Source organism: Panicum virgatum, chromosome 5K, assembly GCF_016808335.1.
Source record: "Panicum virgatum strain AP13 chromosome 5K, P.virgatum_v5, whole genome shotgun sequence".
NCBI lineage: Eukaryota > Viridiplantae > Streptophyta > Magnoliopsida > Poales > Poaceae > Panicum > Panicum virgatum.
The window spans coordinates 49,482,529-49,500,208 of NC_053140.1; the positions used below are offsets into that span (position 1 = coordinate 49,482,529).

The window sequence follows — 17,680 nt, forward strand, 5'->3', positions numbered from 1 at the left end:
ATATATACTCCCTCCTTCGGTCTCAAATTATTAGTCGTTTTGCTTGTCTAGATACATATAAAAAGGATTTGTAGGGACGGTTGAAATGGTATTTGTAGAGATGGGTGCGGTACTCATCCTACTTTTCGCTACTAGAGATAGCTAGTAGATTGCCCTAATATAAAAAGAATTTTGTACTAATATTGTTTACTGGGCCGAATTGGAGCCAACTATTCTCTTCAGGCGAGGGAATGGAGATATGTAACCCATGCCACATATAGCTCCTAATTATTTATCAGGTCGGGTTGGGCTAAAGATGCTAACAGGTACGAATACGGGTATGAGTTTGTGCCCGGGTGCGGATGCGGGTTCGGTTCTAAACACAATGAATATATGCTAACGGATTTGAAAAATTTATACCCGGATCCGCAAACCCGCCGATAGGAATAAATATGGTTGTATGCTTTTATTTGTGATATGTGAAGACTTCGATTTGAGATGATGGTGGGATGTATCATGTATGAGACTATTTTATTTGTTGGCTTGGATTTATTTGTTTGCTTGTGTTAAAATAGGACGGTGTGCTTAATTTCTTAAAGATTGCGGGTACACAGGCGTGCCCATAGGCATGCATGTATCCGCGGATAGTAGTTTCGGGCATCGCTTCGTGCCCGCGGCGGGTGTGGGAGTAGATTGTAGCTCGCGGACACATGTTTAAGAAATGTATATCTGCGCGGAGTTATCCCGTTGCCATCGTTAGATCGAGTCGAGTTTTTAGTTAAAAAATTCAGCCCGCACTCGGCCCAGTTTTGTGTTGGGTTGAATAGCCCAAGCCCAGCCAGCGCATTAATTAGGTTTATCTGGTCAGGTAGTCCGTGATTAGATATAGCTCCCCCACTAAAAAAAGGTTCATGTCTATTCGGCCTGGTCCAGATTATCATCTACGGGCCGTGCCCCAACCCATCAAGCGAAACGAAACGCGCCCCCGGTTCTTGCGGTACGGGCCTTCCCCCCTGCGCGCTGGGTCCCGCCCATTTGCTTTCTCTCCAGATTCCAGACCCCAGAACGAGCGCGGTCGGCGAAGTCGCGGAGCTTGGCGGCTGTAACTGCAACTCGCCTGCCTGATGGGGCGGCTGCGCGCGTGCTGCCGTCTTCGCCGCCTCCTCGCGCCCCCGCCGCCACAAGCACCACCACCACCACCACCGGGTCACCCTCTTTCACGCGGGCCCCACGCCACTCCCGCCCACGGCCTGCCCTTCTCGAGGCCCTTCTCGTCGGCCTCGGCGGTGGCGGCCGTCGCGCCCCACGAGGGCCGCGACTCTGGCCTCGGCGGCTCGGCGTACTGGGCCTGGATTCGCGCGGCGACCGAGTCGGCCCCGGCGCCCACGCCGCCGCATGAGGAGGAGGACGACGGCCCGGCGCGCTACATCCCCGTCAAGGCCTACTTCCTCTCCACCAGGTAAGCACGCCGCACCGCGCCCACGCTTGCTCCTTAGGTGTTTGATGATTTATCTGCGAGGAAACTTTGTGTGCAACCATGCTGTTCGGAAGATTGCACACGCCCAACTGGCGCAGTGAACTAAAATGATTGGTTTTCATTTGATTTTTCCTCCTCTTTGTGGCAGCATTGATCTGAAGAGCATGCAAGCGGAACACGGGAGTGATACCGTACCTCCATCGACCCGTACGCTCAACTACATTGCACTTCGGTACTCTGGATTCCCGCCTGAAATTATGGTTAGTGATTACAGCTTAGTATCACTTTGTTGGAGGGCCTGGTGAAATCTAGAATTAACTAATCTCAGGCACAATAGGTCAACCGTTACACATGCTGTTTTGACATTGGCCTATTCTGTAGAGATTGATTTCCTTGTGATTTTGGTTGATACTTATGCAGGAGATTGGAGTGAAGGACAACAGATTTTGCTATCGCTATGTGGTTGTTTTCCAATATGGTTCTGCTATACTTTTCAACATTGCTGATCATGAAGTGAAGCTGAATATTATCTTGATATAATTAGGAAACATGCTTCAGGATGGCTTCCAGAGATGAGAAAAGATGGTATGTCCATGCAATTCACGTACTGTTCATATATATTATCTGCTAAATCGAGTCCTGTTTATTGCTTTTTAGCTGTCTCCCTTTTATCTCTCATGTGATGTTCAAAGATGATGTTCCATACATATCATAGAACTCAACTTAATAGTCGTTGCATGCACAGGCTGTTCTTTAGATGGAATAAGTTGCCATTTGCTTCCCTTTTCTGAGACTGCAATGCTGCTTTGTTGTACAGCCCCTAGAACTGCCTGCATAATTCTTCGCAAATTTATAGGTTTAGAGTAAAATATGTATCAGATTAATGACATCTATTTTGCAATGAACAGATTATGCTGTGGTCGAGAAACCATTCGTTGACAACATGGATGAAAGGAGGTCTTGATTATATAGTTCTTAAAAGTTTAGACACAGATGGGATTCGCATAATTTCAAGTGTTCTTGGTCAAGGTATTGCCCTTGATCATTATATCCGGCAGGTATTGAAATTGAGCAGAGCTAACGATCTTTTGCATGGTGTCTGTGTCATTAAAAGCTGTCTAAAAATTCTAAACTTAAGCACCAATTTTGATAGGTTGATGATATGGTTGAGGAATTCACTGAAATTAATCGTGTTATGGAGAAGACTGGCGACTTCACCATGCAAAGAAAGAAGCTCTTTCAACTTGTGGGCAAGGCTAATTCCAATCTTGCAGATGTCATCATCAGACTTGGTCTTTTTGACAGGTATGTCTTGAACCCTCAAGCACTATATTTGTTTGTAGGTTGGCTCTATCTCGTATAAGACATGTGTGAAGTTAAGTATTTTATGGACGAAAGAATATATTGATCCATGTGAGGGAATTTGCTATTCACATGGGATTTATGCTGTTGGTTTGGAATTTGTTCCAGTGCTTTGAGTAAACATCGATAATTTTGATCGTTGACCGTCATACTTAGAAATTAGACATTACTATGTCACCATACTTGCTGTTTTCAAAAAGCATTGTGCTTCCCATCCCCAGATTATCATATTTTTGTTGGCTTTGTTGCGCTCACCCCGTGTTTCTGCTTTGACTCGCTGGTTGCTTTTTTCTAAATGCAATTTTGCTTCTGGGAACATGTACCTTCTGTCATTTAACAACATGATTTTCCCCAGGTCAGAAATTGCCTGGAAAAATGCAAATTATGCACAAATTCTGGAGTATCTACGGGAAGAATATGAACTGAATCAGCGTTTTGGAAGCCTGGACTTCAAACTGAAATTTGTGGAGGTAAGTGCCTTGTGTACGAATTCTTCTATATTGCAAAAACTGTTTCTTTTTTCTTTTAGAGTTTGCATTTGTTCTTATAATTTATTATTGTAACAGCACAACATCCATTTTCTTCAAGAAGTCCTCCAAAATAGACGGTCAGATCTGCTGGAGTGGGGTGTCATAATACTACTGACTATTGAGATTGCCATCTCACTATACGAAATTATCAAGGATTCCAACATGATCTCTTGAGGGCTCTCTATCCAACAGATCTATGGCACACTTATCCACCCTCACCTAACAACCTATTCTGTTATACTAACTCCAGGCTCTCCTGTCCTAAAAGAAGGAATGGAAAGAAAGACTCCAGGCTCTCATCCTTTCTGACATTCCGCCCCTTTTGATCTCTAACCTTAGATGAAAGCTCCCACTTCCTGTGATAGGTCTTGGGTACTCTGACCTTGTGAGCATTGCATCTCTGTGTTTTTTTTAATCATTTGATTCCAGTTCATTGCTAACGAAAAGAAGTTCGCTCAATTTTCGCATGCCCAATGAATTTCAGGGCTGCCAGGGTTTTCAAATTTAGACAGAGTACTAGCTTTCCTTTCAGAATTTATGTCAGGTTTTCTTGATACATGCTCTTGGCGACATGTGCTAGCTTAATATTTATTTTCGTAGGACTGGCAAGTCCAATTTTTGGCAAGGCTAAGACCAGCAGGCAGCAGCTGGCAACTGGACCTGATGTAAAGAAAGCATACACCAAATAGCTTTATAATTTGTACAAATATGTTCGCATGTGGAGCCTCCCTTTGGTTTAAGCTCCAATATTGCATGTTCTAGTTTGAATATACACCGGAGAGTGATGGTTCAGTCACCACAGTTTTGTATGCATTCTTCTTTATTTCACAGTTAAGCGTAGTTGCGTCATATTCCTGCTAGATCGTTACTTGTGTTGGCTTGATGCCCGAGCTTCAGAAGTCCAGTGTATGGTTGGTTGCCACTTGCCAGGTAATGTGCTGCCAAACCGGGTGTTGCAAAGCTGCAGTGCTGTATGCGTATGTGGCTACTGGCAGCGCAGGCTCAGATCATGCAAAATTCGTGTAAACCACCTTGACAGTTCACCATGGCTCATTTTTTTCTCTCTCGATTATTTGATATTTCTCCCACACACGACTACGTTAAGCTGCAAAAAATGGGCAGCACGGTAGGCAAACATCTGTAGACCATGGCAGTCAGGAAGGCGCCGCGCAGGCAGAACGCCCAGTGCTTGCGCCTTGCCGTTCACACCCGTAAAGGCACCGCCGCGCCCACCAAGACAGTGATAGCCGCCCACCGCCAGACCCCGGCCGCGGCGCGGGCGCGCGATGCGCGGGACGACGGCGCCATGGCCGGCGGCGGCGGCGGCGGCGCGGGCTGGACGAGCACGGACACCTTCATGCCGTTCCAGCAGTAGCCGCGGCTGCAGATGAAGTAGAGCCGGCCCGTGGTGTTGAGGCGGAAGACGAAGTTGCGGCCGCGGCTGTAGCTGAGGATCGGGCTGCTGCCGTCGCACGTCGCGTACGCCGTCTCGTTCACCTGCACCACGTCGTACCTGTCCTTCTCGTAGTCGAATTCTGCATCGACGCAGAGCTAGGTTCAGCGCAAAGGCGTCCTTGGCGTCAAGCGTTCTGACTTCTGAGGCTGTGCGAGGGAGGGGGAGAAAGAGGGAGAGGCGAGAACAATACCGAGCCAGTCGCCGACGTGGAACTCGTGCCCGTCCGCCCAGTCGGTGTAGTTGACGTTGGGTGCCCAGCGCTTGCTGCCACCGACGACTAACCTTACCGCGACGGTGGGGGCCGCCGCCGACGCGAAGAGGAGCAGCACCACGAGGAGGAGGCGCGGCGACGTCGCCATTTCTGGAGGACGAGATGTATAGAGCGGGACAGGGGGCGGCGGCGGGGGGTGGAAATGTGGATGGAAATCGGGGAATTGGAACGGGCATTTATGGAGTGGAATCGATGTGCATTCCTTTTCTTTCTGATTAAGTCTTTTTTTATAAAAAGAAAGAAGGCTGAATTTGTTTTACTGCATTGGATGCATGCAAAGCATGATGCACCCGTACTTGCATTTTCTGCACTTGTGAAATTGGTAGCAGTGCTCAGCCGATGCGCATGGTAATGATACTACAAGTATTGCTGTCCGAACACAAGTTTTGCTGTGGGTTCCTGGTAAATGCATTTCGCGTGACCTGTGGACCTGGTCCGCATATCATGTGCGCGCGGTCAAAACCCGTGTTTCATCGAGGCGACTCCTCTGGTTCAAATTTGTTTCGGCAAACTCCTAAACGTGGATCGTGGAGCAGAGACTTGTTTCCAAACTATGAATTGTTGGATTTGGCCACTATGGCGTTGCCCATTATGGTTGATACGGCTGTACGAACCGACTGTTTAGCGCGCCAAGGGTCTTATTTTCATTTAAAAGGAACTGTGAAAGCATGTCAAAATTCTGGGGGAAAGGTTTTTAGAAAACAATTATTGAGAAGTTTTTTTTAAAAAAAACATTTCTTGGTTCCATCTCCAATGTATGTGGCACTCCTTTATGCGGCATCTACTGAAAATGAGAGGCACATGGTACGGCGCAAACCGCAAAAGCATCGTTTCGGCACGCGGCTGGGTGCAGCCGTGCAGGGCCGCCTGCTGAAGGATCTCGCACCAGACATCATCTTGGTTCGAAGCTTTTAAACATATCTTGGTTCGGACCTCGGAAGCACTAGGAGACCGATCACCAGAGCATCCAGCATCCTTGACAGTTGACACTGATCTTCATTCAAATGTCACGGTTCGGCACCTGAAAGGCTGAAACAATGAGGCATAGAGCATACCGTGCAGCTAAATCCGGAAAGCAGAAACCAGCTTGATGAATCCCCCCAAAAAATCTCCAAGAGTCCACGAGACTGCCAATTTTTGGAACCAACGCAAAAAAAAAAGAAGAAAAAGGATCCAACGCATAAAGGTAGAAGAAAAAGGAACCAATACGAGATCATCATAATTCTGAGATACTGTAGAAGGTTCCGCCATTCAGCACCCGGTTTCACAAGGGTACCCCACCAACGAAGGTGACCCAGCATCGCATACAGCATTCAACTTTCAAGTCTTTCAACAGTACTCCCTACATGCACATGCGAGTACGCGACAACTCCACATGATGGTTCTGCATGTTCCTGCCACAATTCCACCCACGGTATGTTCTCCGACCAGTCCCCAAAGTGAGAGATACCTACTAACGTTCTGGCTTCAAATTATTTCTAACGCCATGAAGTTCGAATCTGGGAGTTCAGAGCAGTATAAGCGCACTCAATCCAGCCTCCTAAGCAAGTACGCGACCTGAACCTCCTTGGTTAGCGGCATGATTCTCCTGTACAGTCCGGCGACCAAGCTGGGGTTGATCTTGTACACCGGTGGGGCGCCCTTGTCCTCAGCGCCGATTTTCACCTCTTGCCCGAAGATCTTGGCCTTCGCTTCAACCCTGTGCTCGATAGCGCGCTCCACCGTCTCGTATGTGAGAAGCTGCATGAGTTGAACAGGGTCCTGAAACATTACAAGAAATAGACAGATGAGTTGTTTGCGAAGGAATCGAATTATCGTATTTGATCTGAAACTCGGAAGCAAAACAAAAAAATGACAGTAGTAGTGGACATATTAGAGAGAAGCAGAAAGCACGGACCTGAGCTTTTATGGCAGAGCTGTAAACTTCTGGGGACTCTCGAAACTTGGCCTCTGCCACAAACTTCCCATAGTGGATTCTTTTAGAGAGTGCCTGAATGATAAAACAATGAACAAAGAATAAGCGCCAAACAATACAAATGCAAAATTTCACGTCACCAGTGAACATCAGCTCAATACTATGAAAATGGCATCTCAAGAAATTAAGCGATAGAAAGACTTGCATGGATTGATAGTTTATGATGGGTTTGACTTTGTTTGCTAAAATATATTCTTAGTACTGAATGAAAACTACAGCAGAGTTAAAAAGGAGTTTTCACAGTAAAGTATTGACTAGAACACAAGCAAATGTGGACCCAAAGTTCATGCTTGTGTTCAGCTGTTGACATAAACACAAGTCTTTTAACTCAAGCAGGAGGATTTGACATAAATATCAGCTGTAAAGTGGAGTAAGAGGATTCAATATAAATATCAGCTGCGAGGATTTGACAAGAACATAAGCTGTACCTGCAAGCATGACGTGTCACAAAGAGCACTGGATCCATAGTTACCATCACTTCCTTCTTTTGTCAATCTTGGAAGAAGCTCATCGAAGTACAGTTTCCAGATCTTTTTGTTGATATTGATAGAATCAGCAATGGGATGCAAAACCTATGCAAAGGATAAGAGTGAAATATGAATCCATCTGAAATCTTGGAAGAAGTTCATGGAAATACACATAATGAGTCTTGCAATAGATGACACTCTAAATGCAGCATAAACCTTTTCCAAAAAGAAAATGCAGCATAAACAGATGTTTCATGTAGCAGATGGATTGTGATGACACTATAGCAGTGCTTGCACAGTAACAAGAATCATGCAGGTCAAACCATCCAATGACTGAATTGAAGCAAAATGCTAAGTAATCATCAATGAATAAAACATACAATTCTACTTTCACCTCTGCTCCACCTAAGATTCCATAGTAGCTCTCTTTGCATTCATTCAAAGTTAAAAGAGCGCATGTTGAAAATGCAAGGACATAATTTTTGGAGCTAATAAGGAAAAAAATATGACCTCTCTGCTTATTTCAACTCAATGCAATACGACAAAGAGCTATACAGCTCATTCCATGATGTGTTGGAGAAGTAGAGTATCTTAGTAAACAGAGAACTTTTTCAGTTTTTTTGTATCTACGATCCGTGACATTTACAATACTGATTGTATCACACTGCCTATATGTTGTTCACTACTCAAGCAGTCAAGCATTGCTCAATATATGAGCTGTACAGGCCTTTTAAGTCAGTTGCTAAACAACTGTAACTCGAAACAAAGTCGATTTATCTACCTATATGAAGAAAATTATGGTCTAGCTACAAAACTACAAAACTCATCAATAGTTGCAATAGTGGGCTATATTTCTTACACTGACGAGGAAACTACAAAACTCATCAAGAGAAGCAATTGAGATCGCAGAACAAGCATACCGTTGGATATTGCATAGGTGGCAACCTTGGCTCAGGCAGATCTTCTGGAAAGAATGGGTGCTCATCTGGGCTCTTGTATCTCCCAACCTATATTACAAAAAGCATTAGCATATTTTATTCTTTTGCAATTCATGATCCACTGTTTTTGTTTAAAAATATCCAAATGGATTCACCTGGGCATGGAGCTTTTCAGTTTCTGTAACTATGTATTCAACCAAAGATCCTTCAAAACCAGCCATGTGGAAAGAGTTGCTATCATATGTATCAGCATTGTAGCGGTACTGGGCTCTCTCCAAGAGGCCAAAGATGATGCTGTCTTCTAGTCTGATCAAAGTCTGCCTGATGCTATCCAATGTCAACATTTCACTTCGATCAACCCTCTCTTCCCTAAGAAAAGTGCACCATTAAGAAAAAAGAATGATCAGTTCCTTCAGTATAGCTAAAACTGTCTGTCGTAAAAAGAAAGCATTCAAGGATAACATAGGAGTCTCAAGTCTTTCTGCAAAAAGCAACAAGGTTAACACCCATAGTGCTCAATGTCAATTCCCTCCTCAAGATTTCACTTAAGTTTCCGGAATAGTTTCACAAAAAAGCAACAAACCTTCGTCACAAAAAAAAACTACAACATATGACTCATAAAAGTACACTATTAACACTTTACCATCAAGTCTCCAGACCTATTATTGGTAGAAGTGACAAATAACATAGCTGAAAATTTCCACAGTTTAGGTACAACAATGTAAACATGTAATGCCTACAGGCTACAGTATGCTTTTGGCTCAAGTAACTGAATTCCAACACAACTCTACCACCAAATAATTGGACTTCACAGGATATCAACACCGTTCCATTTCTGTGTTCTTAGGAGATAATTCAACAAGGACTTCCCCAACTTCTAGGAGATCAATCCAACGACAGCAAAACAGCCATAAATTGCCAATTCAATCACTGCTAAACAGCCACAAATCGCCAATTCAATCACCACAAAACAGCCACAAACTGGAAGCTTGAATTCTGCAATCAATATCTGAAACAGAGATGGTCGGATTCAGAAGGATTACTCTCAGAAACAGAAATGCTAGACCACCAACTCCCCCAATTGATTACCAACGCAAATCCAAATCCAATTGCGAAGGAAATTAGCACACCACAGCCAGCCTTACACGCACACGAACCAACCTACCCCCCCCCCCCCCCCCCCCCCACCCACACCAGAACCAAGCGCAACAATCGTTCGTTACACCAAGCGATTTCCAGCTAGAACGAACCCAATTAGTACTTGGCCATGGTGGGTCGCAAAACAGCTGCCAATTGACAGATAAAATCGCCGGGAAAAACATTCAGAAATCACCAATACAATCACCACAAATTGGATGCCTGAAATCAAGCAATCATTATCCAAAGCATGTACCGGATTCAGAAGCACCAATCTCAGAAACGGAAAAGCTAGACCACCAACTCTCCCAATTGCTACAGCACATCCAAACCCGATTCCAGGATCATCACAGGAAATCACCGCACTACAATCAGCCCCCACACGCGCAAGCACATGCATACAAACCCCCCACACGGAACCAAGTGCAGTACTCGTTCGTGACACCCAACGATTTTCTAGCTAGGAGGAGTCCAATTAGTGCGTACTTGGCCACGGGGGTCGCGGAGTTGCTGGCCGCGCGGAGCGCCTTGGTCCTGGTCGGCGCTGGGCCGGAGACGAAGCTGACGCGGCTCCTGCCCTGCGCTCCCTGGTTCGCGGGCGCGGGCGCGAGCGACGCCGCCGCGGCCTTGGCAGCCACCTTGAACTCCATCGGCGTCACCTACCTCCCCGCCACGAGCACCTGGACTTCGGGGCGCTCGCGGGGGGCAGAACGGCAGGAGGAAGAGGGCGGGAGGCAGGGAGAGGGTGGGAGGCCTGGAAATGCCGGGGGATTTATTTGTAGGTGGGGGCGGCCGGGTGGTGCGGAAGGGTGTTCGAGAGGGGATGGTTGGACATGGACTCGAGCCTTGGAGGAGAAGTTGGTGGGACTCGGAGTGGGAGGTGGGGGGCCTGGGGGGAGACGGCCGAGCCGGTACTCGGTAGAGGGGAGGAGGCCAGGAGGACGGGGAGGATGGATCGGAATCAGGGTGGCCCCGGACACGTGGAAAGCGTCGCGGGGACGTGCGCGGCGCGGCGGGGTTGGTCGGTTCGGGTCGGGTGGGGTGCGCCGCGCGCGGGCGTGCCCGCCCGTCCCGTCCCGGGTTGCGACGGAGCTAGGCGTCTGGCGAGTGGGGTTGGTTGGTTTGGTTGGTCGGTCTCGATCGAGCGCGCCCGTTGGTGAGGTTCAAGTGTTCAACTGTGTCAGGTGTGGAGTCTACTCCGTGGTGGAGCGTGGCGTTGCCATTGCCAGGGGGCGTGGCCGTTCCGACTCTGTTCGCTCCATTTTCTCTACATCTAGCTAACAATATTTCTTTTTTGTACAAAATCAGCATCAACTACTAGTAAGCTAACAATATTTTTCTTTCACAAAAAATGATCTCAAACCACTAACACCAACCAGCCGAACACGATCACCTCCGTTGCCAGGGCGGCACGGTGGGTTGTGGTCTGCGTGGGTAGTGTACTGGTGTGCACGCATCCCGTGTGGCCGTGTCTGGGACGGTAGCCCGGGCCAGACTGGATACTGGCAATTCTGCTATTTCTGTTTTTTTCTTTCTTTCTGGGCGCGTGATCTCCGGAGTTTTGTCTTTTGCCAATTGCTTGGAGGAGAGTTTACATCCTTTCCGGGCATTTCTTGTTTAAAAAAAATCATTTCCGGGCATTTGACTGCCGGGGTCTGCCTCTGCCATTTAATGGAGACGAACCGTGTTTGGATCCAATGGGCTGCTAATTTTTAGCCCACTTATTCACGTGCCAAAAGTAGAACATAGATTAATTGTTGATCTAATTATACAGATGATGAGTAATTAATTATTGGAATCCATTTTGTTGATCTAATTAGCCCTTCGAGATCGGTCAGAAGTTTTGGTGGAAACTGAGCAAAGACATATTGCCTACAAACAATAACAAGTTCAAAGGAAAATGAAAGTGAAGGACACTTGTGATATTTCACCCCGTTCCCTGCGCTGCTCCTCCAGCCAGCCAACAATGTTTTCCTCTCACACCACTCCAGCAGCAGTCTCCAGCCACCAGCCAGCCAACAGTATTTTTCTCTCACACCACTCCAGCAACAGCCTCCAACACCAGCACAACAAACTGGGTGAAATCACATGTCCCAAACAAGCTTTCCATAAGAATCTGAGGGAAATCACATGTCCCAAACAAAGGAGCCACTAGGTTGCACACTTGCACTGTGGGCGAACGCTGACGGCGTCATTCACTCCAGTTTAGAATTTGTGATTTGCTACTTGTCTCGGCACCGGACTTCTGGGCGGTAAAAGTCACCAAACGGTAAAATATGGAGCTTCAATCATAATTAAAAATAGTTCCAAGGGTATCTTTCCGTAGCACGAAGACTGACCCAGCGGTCGTGCGAAATAATTAAAAATCGTTCCAAGGAATCAGCGACGTTTCGGGGCTCCATCTTGGCATTTTTTTTTAAATGCACATTCACATTAAACTTTATTTGTAGGCAAATCGCCAGAAATCAGTTCACTTACAAAACCAGGCACTTGGCTCGTCAACATATCTGAGCCAGACTTCAACACACCCATTCCAAAAGCAGCTAAGTCATCAGCCACCTTATTACAAATCCTATTACATAGAGAGACATTGTATGAAGAAAATTCAGACCGCAAAAAGTCCCTAATTTGGCATACCAGGCAACTCATCGGACTTCGATCTACCCCTGCCGAAGTAAGAGCAGATGCAAGCATAGATGCATCTGTCTCCAAAATAATGTTTTGCATACCCAGCCATACAGCTTGTTGCACACCCCTGAGCATTGCAATCATCTCAGCCTGCAGAGGAGACGCCACATGCTGTATATATCCAGCTCCATCTTGGCACTTGGCAGGCACAAAAGAGATGTTCTAGAGTTTTCGGTAGTATCTTGACCGCGTTAATTTTTTTTTGAAAAGAATCTTGACTGTATTTTATCATCAGCAACACCAACCCCCTGGAATCTTTTCCCAAATGAAAGGCTTGCTCTTTTTTTAAAAAAAAAAAGCTTGCAAAAGCACCCGGCGGAAATATCTGTGGTTTCCACGAAAGCTGAGTCCGAATAACTGCATGTGAAGCCTCCACGAAAATGGATTCTAAACTCCACAGAAGTTGCCAGCACAATACACAACAATTGCCAATAAGACGGTACATTAAAAAAGAGAGAATATTCGATAACTGTACAAAGAACATTTATTGCTTTTACATTTGTCGGCGATTTAACTACTCCCTTCGCTCGTTTATATATGACGCCGGTTAGCTCAAAACAGAGGGAGTAAAAGTAAGGCACCGTAGCTTCTCTCAAGGATGGCTCATTGATTGTTCATGGTATAGTTCGTCGAAAAAACTGGTAACGGTATAAATGTAAACAGGGCCTTAATACGTTGGTGGCCAACCTCGAAAATCTCTATAGTTGTTCATATTCGCAATTTAGAGCAACTCCAACGGACTAGAATGCTAGGTAAGAAGATCTATAAAAAATAGAAAGGCTTCCAAATGGTGAGGAAACCAACAGCCCCTTTTAATTCCTTGCCTATCCATATTGAAATTACATCCATGTCATCTCCTCCTTGTCATGCCTTTGCAGCGTGTACCTCTTCCTCCTCCTCCTCAGCGTCCGGCGAGGCCGTAGGCCACGTGCGTCCAGTACTGCCGGCCGTTCCTCCGCCCCAACGCTACCGCCTGCTCGTCCGGGTCCACGCCTATGTTGGGTGTGCGGGCAATTGATTAGTTTGCAAAACTTTGAGCCAACATCTCTCTCATTTCTCCCCTCCAATACCCCTTTCGATTAAATTTTTTCACATTGCACCAGCTGTAACTTTGAGCCCCTTTTGTTTTTTATTATTTTTCTATAAAGATAAATAAACTTGGCTCGAGCTCTAGCAAATTTTCTTAAACTACAGCCACAATCCGACATTAGCAAACTTTTTCCATTGAATTGATTCTCACACACCGGTCATGTGCGATGAAATTACATACACTTTATTCTTCTTCTTCCTTGCAAATAGAAGTCGGATACAGCTACTACTACTGAGTTCGGGGTGAAATGAGACGTTGGTACGGATCGATTAGCTTCGGACCCGTTTGAAGCACGGAAAAAATTCTCCTGAATTCCTACGAAAATTGAGTTGCATTCGCATACACAAAAGAAAAAATATTGAAAATTAAGCCGCGTGCTTTCCTGTCCACTCCTCAGTGGCGTACCTATTGGGTTGCCACATATGCCATGGCATACCTAAATCTAATCTAAACTCATTAGTCATACAATTAAGATCTTATTACCAAAGTAAAATACAAAGATTATAGCAAATTATATATAAAATAATTGTTATGGCATATTCTCTAAATCCTAGGTACGCCACTGCCACTCCGGAGCACCCGCATGGGCCTCCACCATGCACACTCCCAAGTCCCAACCAAACAAAATGATGGCCCAACAAGTCCCATGTTCTAAGCAATGGTTACACGCCGACCCTCCGCCAGTCCGCCTCCAGCCCTCTCCTCCATACCTCTCCCATCCAACAAATATTTCTTTCTCACTCCCGAAAGACATGGTCTCACCCGCGAGCCAGAACATGATCGTCGAGCCTGTGTCCCTGGATATACAGACCCGACGAGACGTTAAATAAACCAGCTGCCTTAAAGAACAAAATCTCCTGGATGGCCCGGCCGGCACAAACTCTCACGACGAGCAGCACACTGCACACCGAGGGGTTGCATCAAACTTTACGAAGCTGCCGGTCGAAGCTTTTTCTTCTTTTCCTGGTGCAAAGAGAAGCTTTGGTAGTACACGAGCAGGCAGAGGGATGCTTATGCCATGCCAAGGCAGTAACGAACGACTGCCTCGTAGGTGATAAAAAAATGCAGGTCACTTGGCCTCTTCTTCATTCGTGTTTCAATCACATAAAGAGCTCCAAAATTCTTCAAAATCTCCAAGCGTATTTTATGATGTCCACAAACTAGCTAGAAAAATATTTGTTCCTTGTCTTCCTTCCAATCAACTAGTAGCTATAGATACTTGGATGTCTTGCTGCATTCTCGATCACCTGTACCAGGCGTTCAGGCCCGCCGTTCGTCCGAGCGACAGGTCCAATCCCATTCCCCTCTCCCCGATGGCCCGGCCGGCACAAAGTCTCACGACGAACGGACACGGCAGGGCGTTGCATCAACCTTTACCCGCCACAATCACTGCCGCTCGAAGAGAAGCACACGAGCAGGCAGCCAGGGCCAGGGGGAGTGGCGGTGTGGCGCACTGCTTCTGCTTGCTTTCACCGGGAAGGACGACGCAGCACAGCGAAAGGGCAGGTAAATACTGGAACCGGTCCGAGACACGGCACATCGCCGTCACGTCGGTCTTTCGAGGCTTTGCACGGGCGACAGCGGGGAAAGGCCTCGTCGTGACATACGGCGCCGATCCAGTCGAGAGAGAGAGAGAGAGCGGCGTTTACGATGGAATGGAATGTGGGCTAGGCCGTGCGATGCAAATGCGTGAGTGCTATCTTGTCGTGGCACGAAGATATGGGTGACCCTGGCTGTGTTTAGTTGCAAAATTTTTCTCCCCAAATTTCACTATTCACCTATCACATCAATTTTTTCCCTCATACATAAACTACTAAATATAGGTAAATAAAAAAACTAATGGTATAGTTTCGATGTACGTTGCGAGACGAATCTTTTGAGCCTAGTTATCCTATGGTAGGACAATATTTACCACAAACGAACGAAAAATATTACAATATACTATAAAATCCGATGTGACCTTTTTTTTATCACTTTTTGCGGATCAAAACACAGCCCCATAGTACCAGTAGCCTGCAGCGACCAATCCGTTGGCATCTTGTCGTTTTCTTGTTTCTGCCATGTCCTTCTCGTTTCTGCCTTGAATAAAGTTTTTCCGGGACTGTGTTTAGATCCGTAAAATAATGGTAAAAAAAATCACATCGGATACTGTGGCACACTGTAACACTTTTCGTTTATTTGTGTTAATTGTTGTCCTACCATGACCTAACTAGGCTCAAAAGATTCGTCTCGTCGTGTACATCAAAATTATGCAATTAGTTTTTTTATTTATCTATATTTAATACTCCATGCATGAGGTAAAAGATTTGATTTGATAGGTGAATAGTGAAGTTTGGAGAGAGAAATTTTGGAAGTGAACACATGCATGTGTTTAATTCCGCGAAAAGTTCCCAAAATTTTTCACTGACGCACATCACATCGAATCTTACGATACATGTATGGAGTATTAAATGTAGTTAAAAAATATAACTAATTGTACAGTTTGGTTGTAAATGATGAGACGAATCTTTTGAGACAAATTACTCCATAGTTGGACAATAGTTGCCAAATAAAACCGAAATGTGCTACAGCAACTTTTTCGCGAACTAAACACACCCGGTGTTTGGCCCGAAATCTCAGTTGAACTGTCAATGCCGTGCGAACGTATCTATGGCTGAATAGAGAGAAATTAGGCAAGTTTACCATGGTCTTCTGCTCTGCCGTCCATTAGTTTGACAATGGCTTGGTGCACAGAAAGATCTAATCCATATGCATCATGAAATGTGAATGCTCTCTATGAAACTGCAGCTAAAATGATGGATATTTTTTCGTTTTTTTATTGGTAGATACTACAGTTTCCAAAATTTTAACGAGTAAGGGCATACTGACAGATAACCTTTCTAGAAGGATCACTCTTGTCTATGCAGCTCTGCTTGGTGACAAGGAAGCGTTTCAAAGAGATTCAGCATAGTTTCGCAGGTCCACCTCTTGCTCCCCATAAAAAAGGGGTCCTGTGCTCAATGACAACAGTGTTCTGTACAGGTACCTGCATTCCTTTTTGCAGCTTATTAGAGGCCGATAGGACGTTTGAGCTACATCGATTTTGCTGGAGTTAGCTGAAACCCAATCTACATTGACTTGTAGTGTAGCTAGTATAGTGTGCTACGTATCAGTTAGGGCATGCTGATAATTAACTTAATTAAGCTCGTGATCCGTTATCATTTACCCCAGCATAAACTGTGTGCTTATAGAAAACTGTTGGGCAGGCGTTAGAAATGTGCAGGAGAAAATGCAATCCTGACCGTCAAGATGCAATCGATGGGATACCAGACAAGGGAAACGGAACTGAGTAGATAGACAGGATCTAGCATGGCCGTCCAACAGCTGCATCTTCAGAGGATCGGAAATGAACACTCTAGGCTCGCAGCGCTGATGAGAGCTAGAGGTAGGGCTACGAGTGTTGGTGGGACCAGCACTGTGCAGGAGGCCACCAAACAAATACAGAAGCTGAAAGTTTGGCAAAAAGATGGGGTTGAAGGGCTCTTTCTTAACAGAAACATGGGAAAACCCCAGACAATAGATGCCCATGCCGCGAACGAGCGCTAGCTCGGCTGGTGGGAGTGCGGCAGCGAAAACCACCAAGTCGGGGTTCGATCCCGGCTCGCACAGGAAAAAAACTCCATCGCTTGTCCCATATCAAGTTTTTTTTATAGATGCCCATGCCGCCATTAGAAGAAAAAAAGGACAGAGGTCCTCGCTCTCAGGTTTCTGCAATGTCCTTGTAGTACTGTAGCAACCAAGCTTAATTGAGGGGATTGTGGGAGCAAATGCACATCCCAACCATTTGAGTTTGACTTTCCTTTGACCTAAACTTCTACTCCAATCATCCTGATTCTGTAAAAAATAAATAGCGCACATATAGCCACTCAAATAGTAGTAATGCACATGCATTGAAAGGAAAACCTGTATGAAAGCTTCTTCCAACACCAGCAGAACCAATGCATCCCAAGTCCCAAGAAGAAGAGATCAGTGGATGACTTGATGTGATTTATCCATAATGAAAAGCAACAATACTATAAGCCAACCCAATCAGACTGTCATGAGGGCACCAAACATTCATGCAAGAGATTACCTGATAATTAGTGGCACCCACGAGGAAATTAACCTCATTTTCCCTTTCTCCCTCCCCTCTCTTGAGAAGCCACGAGGAAATTAACTAGCTTTTCACTAGGCGCCCTTCAGTTTTCGAGTACGTTGGGGAGAAAAAGGTCAAAAGGCCGATGGAAAGTCAGAACACCAAAGTGGCAACAAAAGGCAGCGATCAAGTAGGA

The 17,680-nt window shown here is 45.7% G+C and overlaps 2 protein-coding genes and 1 pseudogene across 2 annotated transcripts; 1 reads left to right on the forward strand and 2 right to left on the reverse strand.

The window, feature by feature from the left end:
* The first annotated feature begins 1,031 nt into the window (after positions 1-1,031).
* Positions 1,032-4,149, forward strand: LOC120708148 (annotated as a pseudogene).
* A 97-nt stretch (positions 4,150-4,246) lies between these two features.
* On the reverse strand, positions 4,247-5,202 carry LOC120708149 (lamin-like protein). The gene is made up of 2 exons (XM_039993263.1): positions 4,995-5,202; positions 4,247-4,883 (listed from the first exon to the last, which is right to left on the reverse strand). Exons 1-2 carry the CDS (start codon positions 5,161-5,163, stop codon positions 4,552-4,554), a joined length of 501 nt encoding a protein of 166 aa, XP_039849197.1. The 5' UTR covers positions 5,164-5,202; the 3' UTR covers positions 4,247-4,551.
* A 1,061-nt stretch (positions 5,203-6,263) lies between these two features.
* Positions 6,264-10,480, reverse strand: LOC120708151 (chorismate mutase 1, chloroplastic-like). Its single transcript, XM_039993264.1, has 6 exons — positions 10,079-10,480; positions 8,611-8,824; positions 8,438-8,524; positions 7,479-7,622; positions 6,973-7,065; positions 6,264-6,836 (listed from the first exon to the last, which is right to left on the reverse strand). The coding sequence occupies exons 1-6, from the start codon at positions 10,240-10,242 to the stop codon at positions 6,603-6,605; spliced, it is 936 nt and encodes a 311-aa protein (XP_039849198.1). The 5' UTR covers positions 10,243-10,480; the 3' UTR covers positions 6,264-6,602.
* Between the last annotated feature and the right edge of the window lie 7,200 nt (positions 10,481-17,680).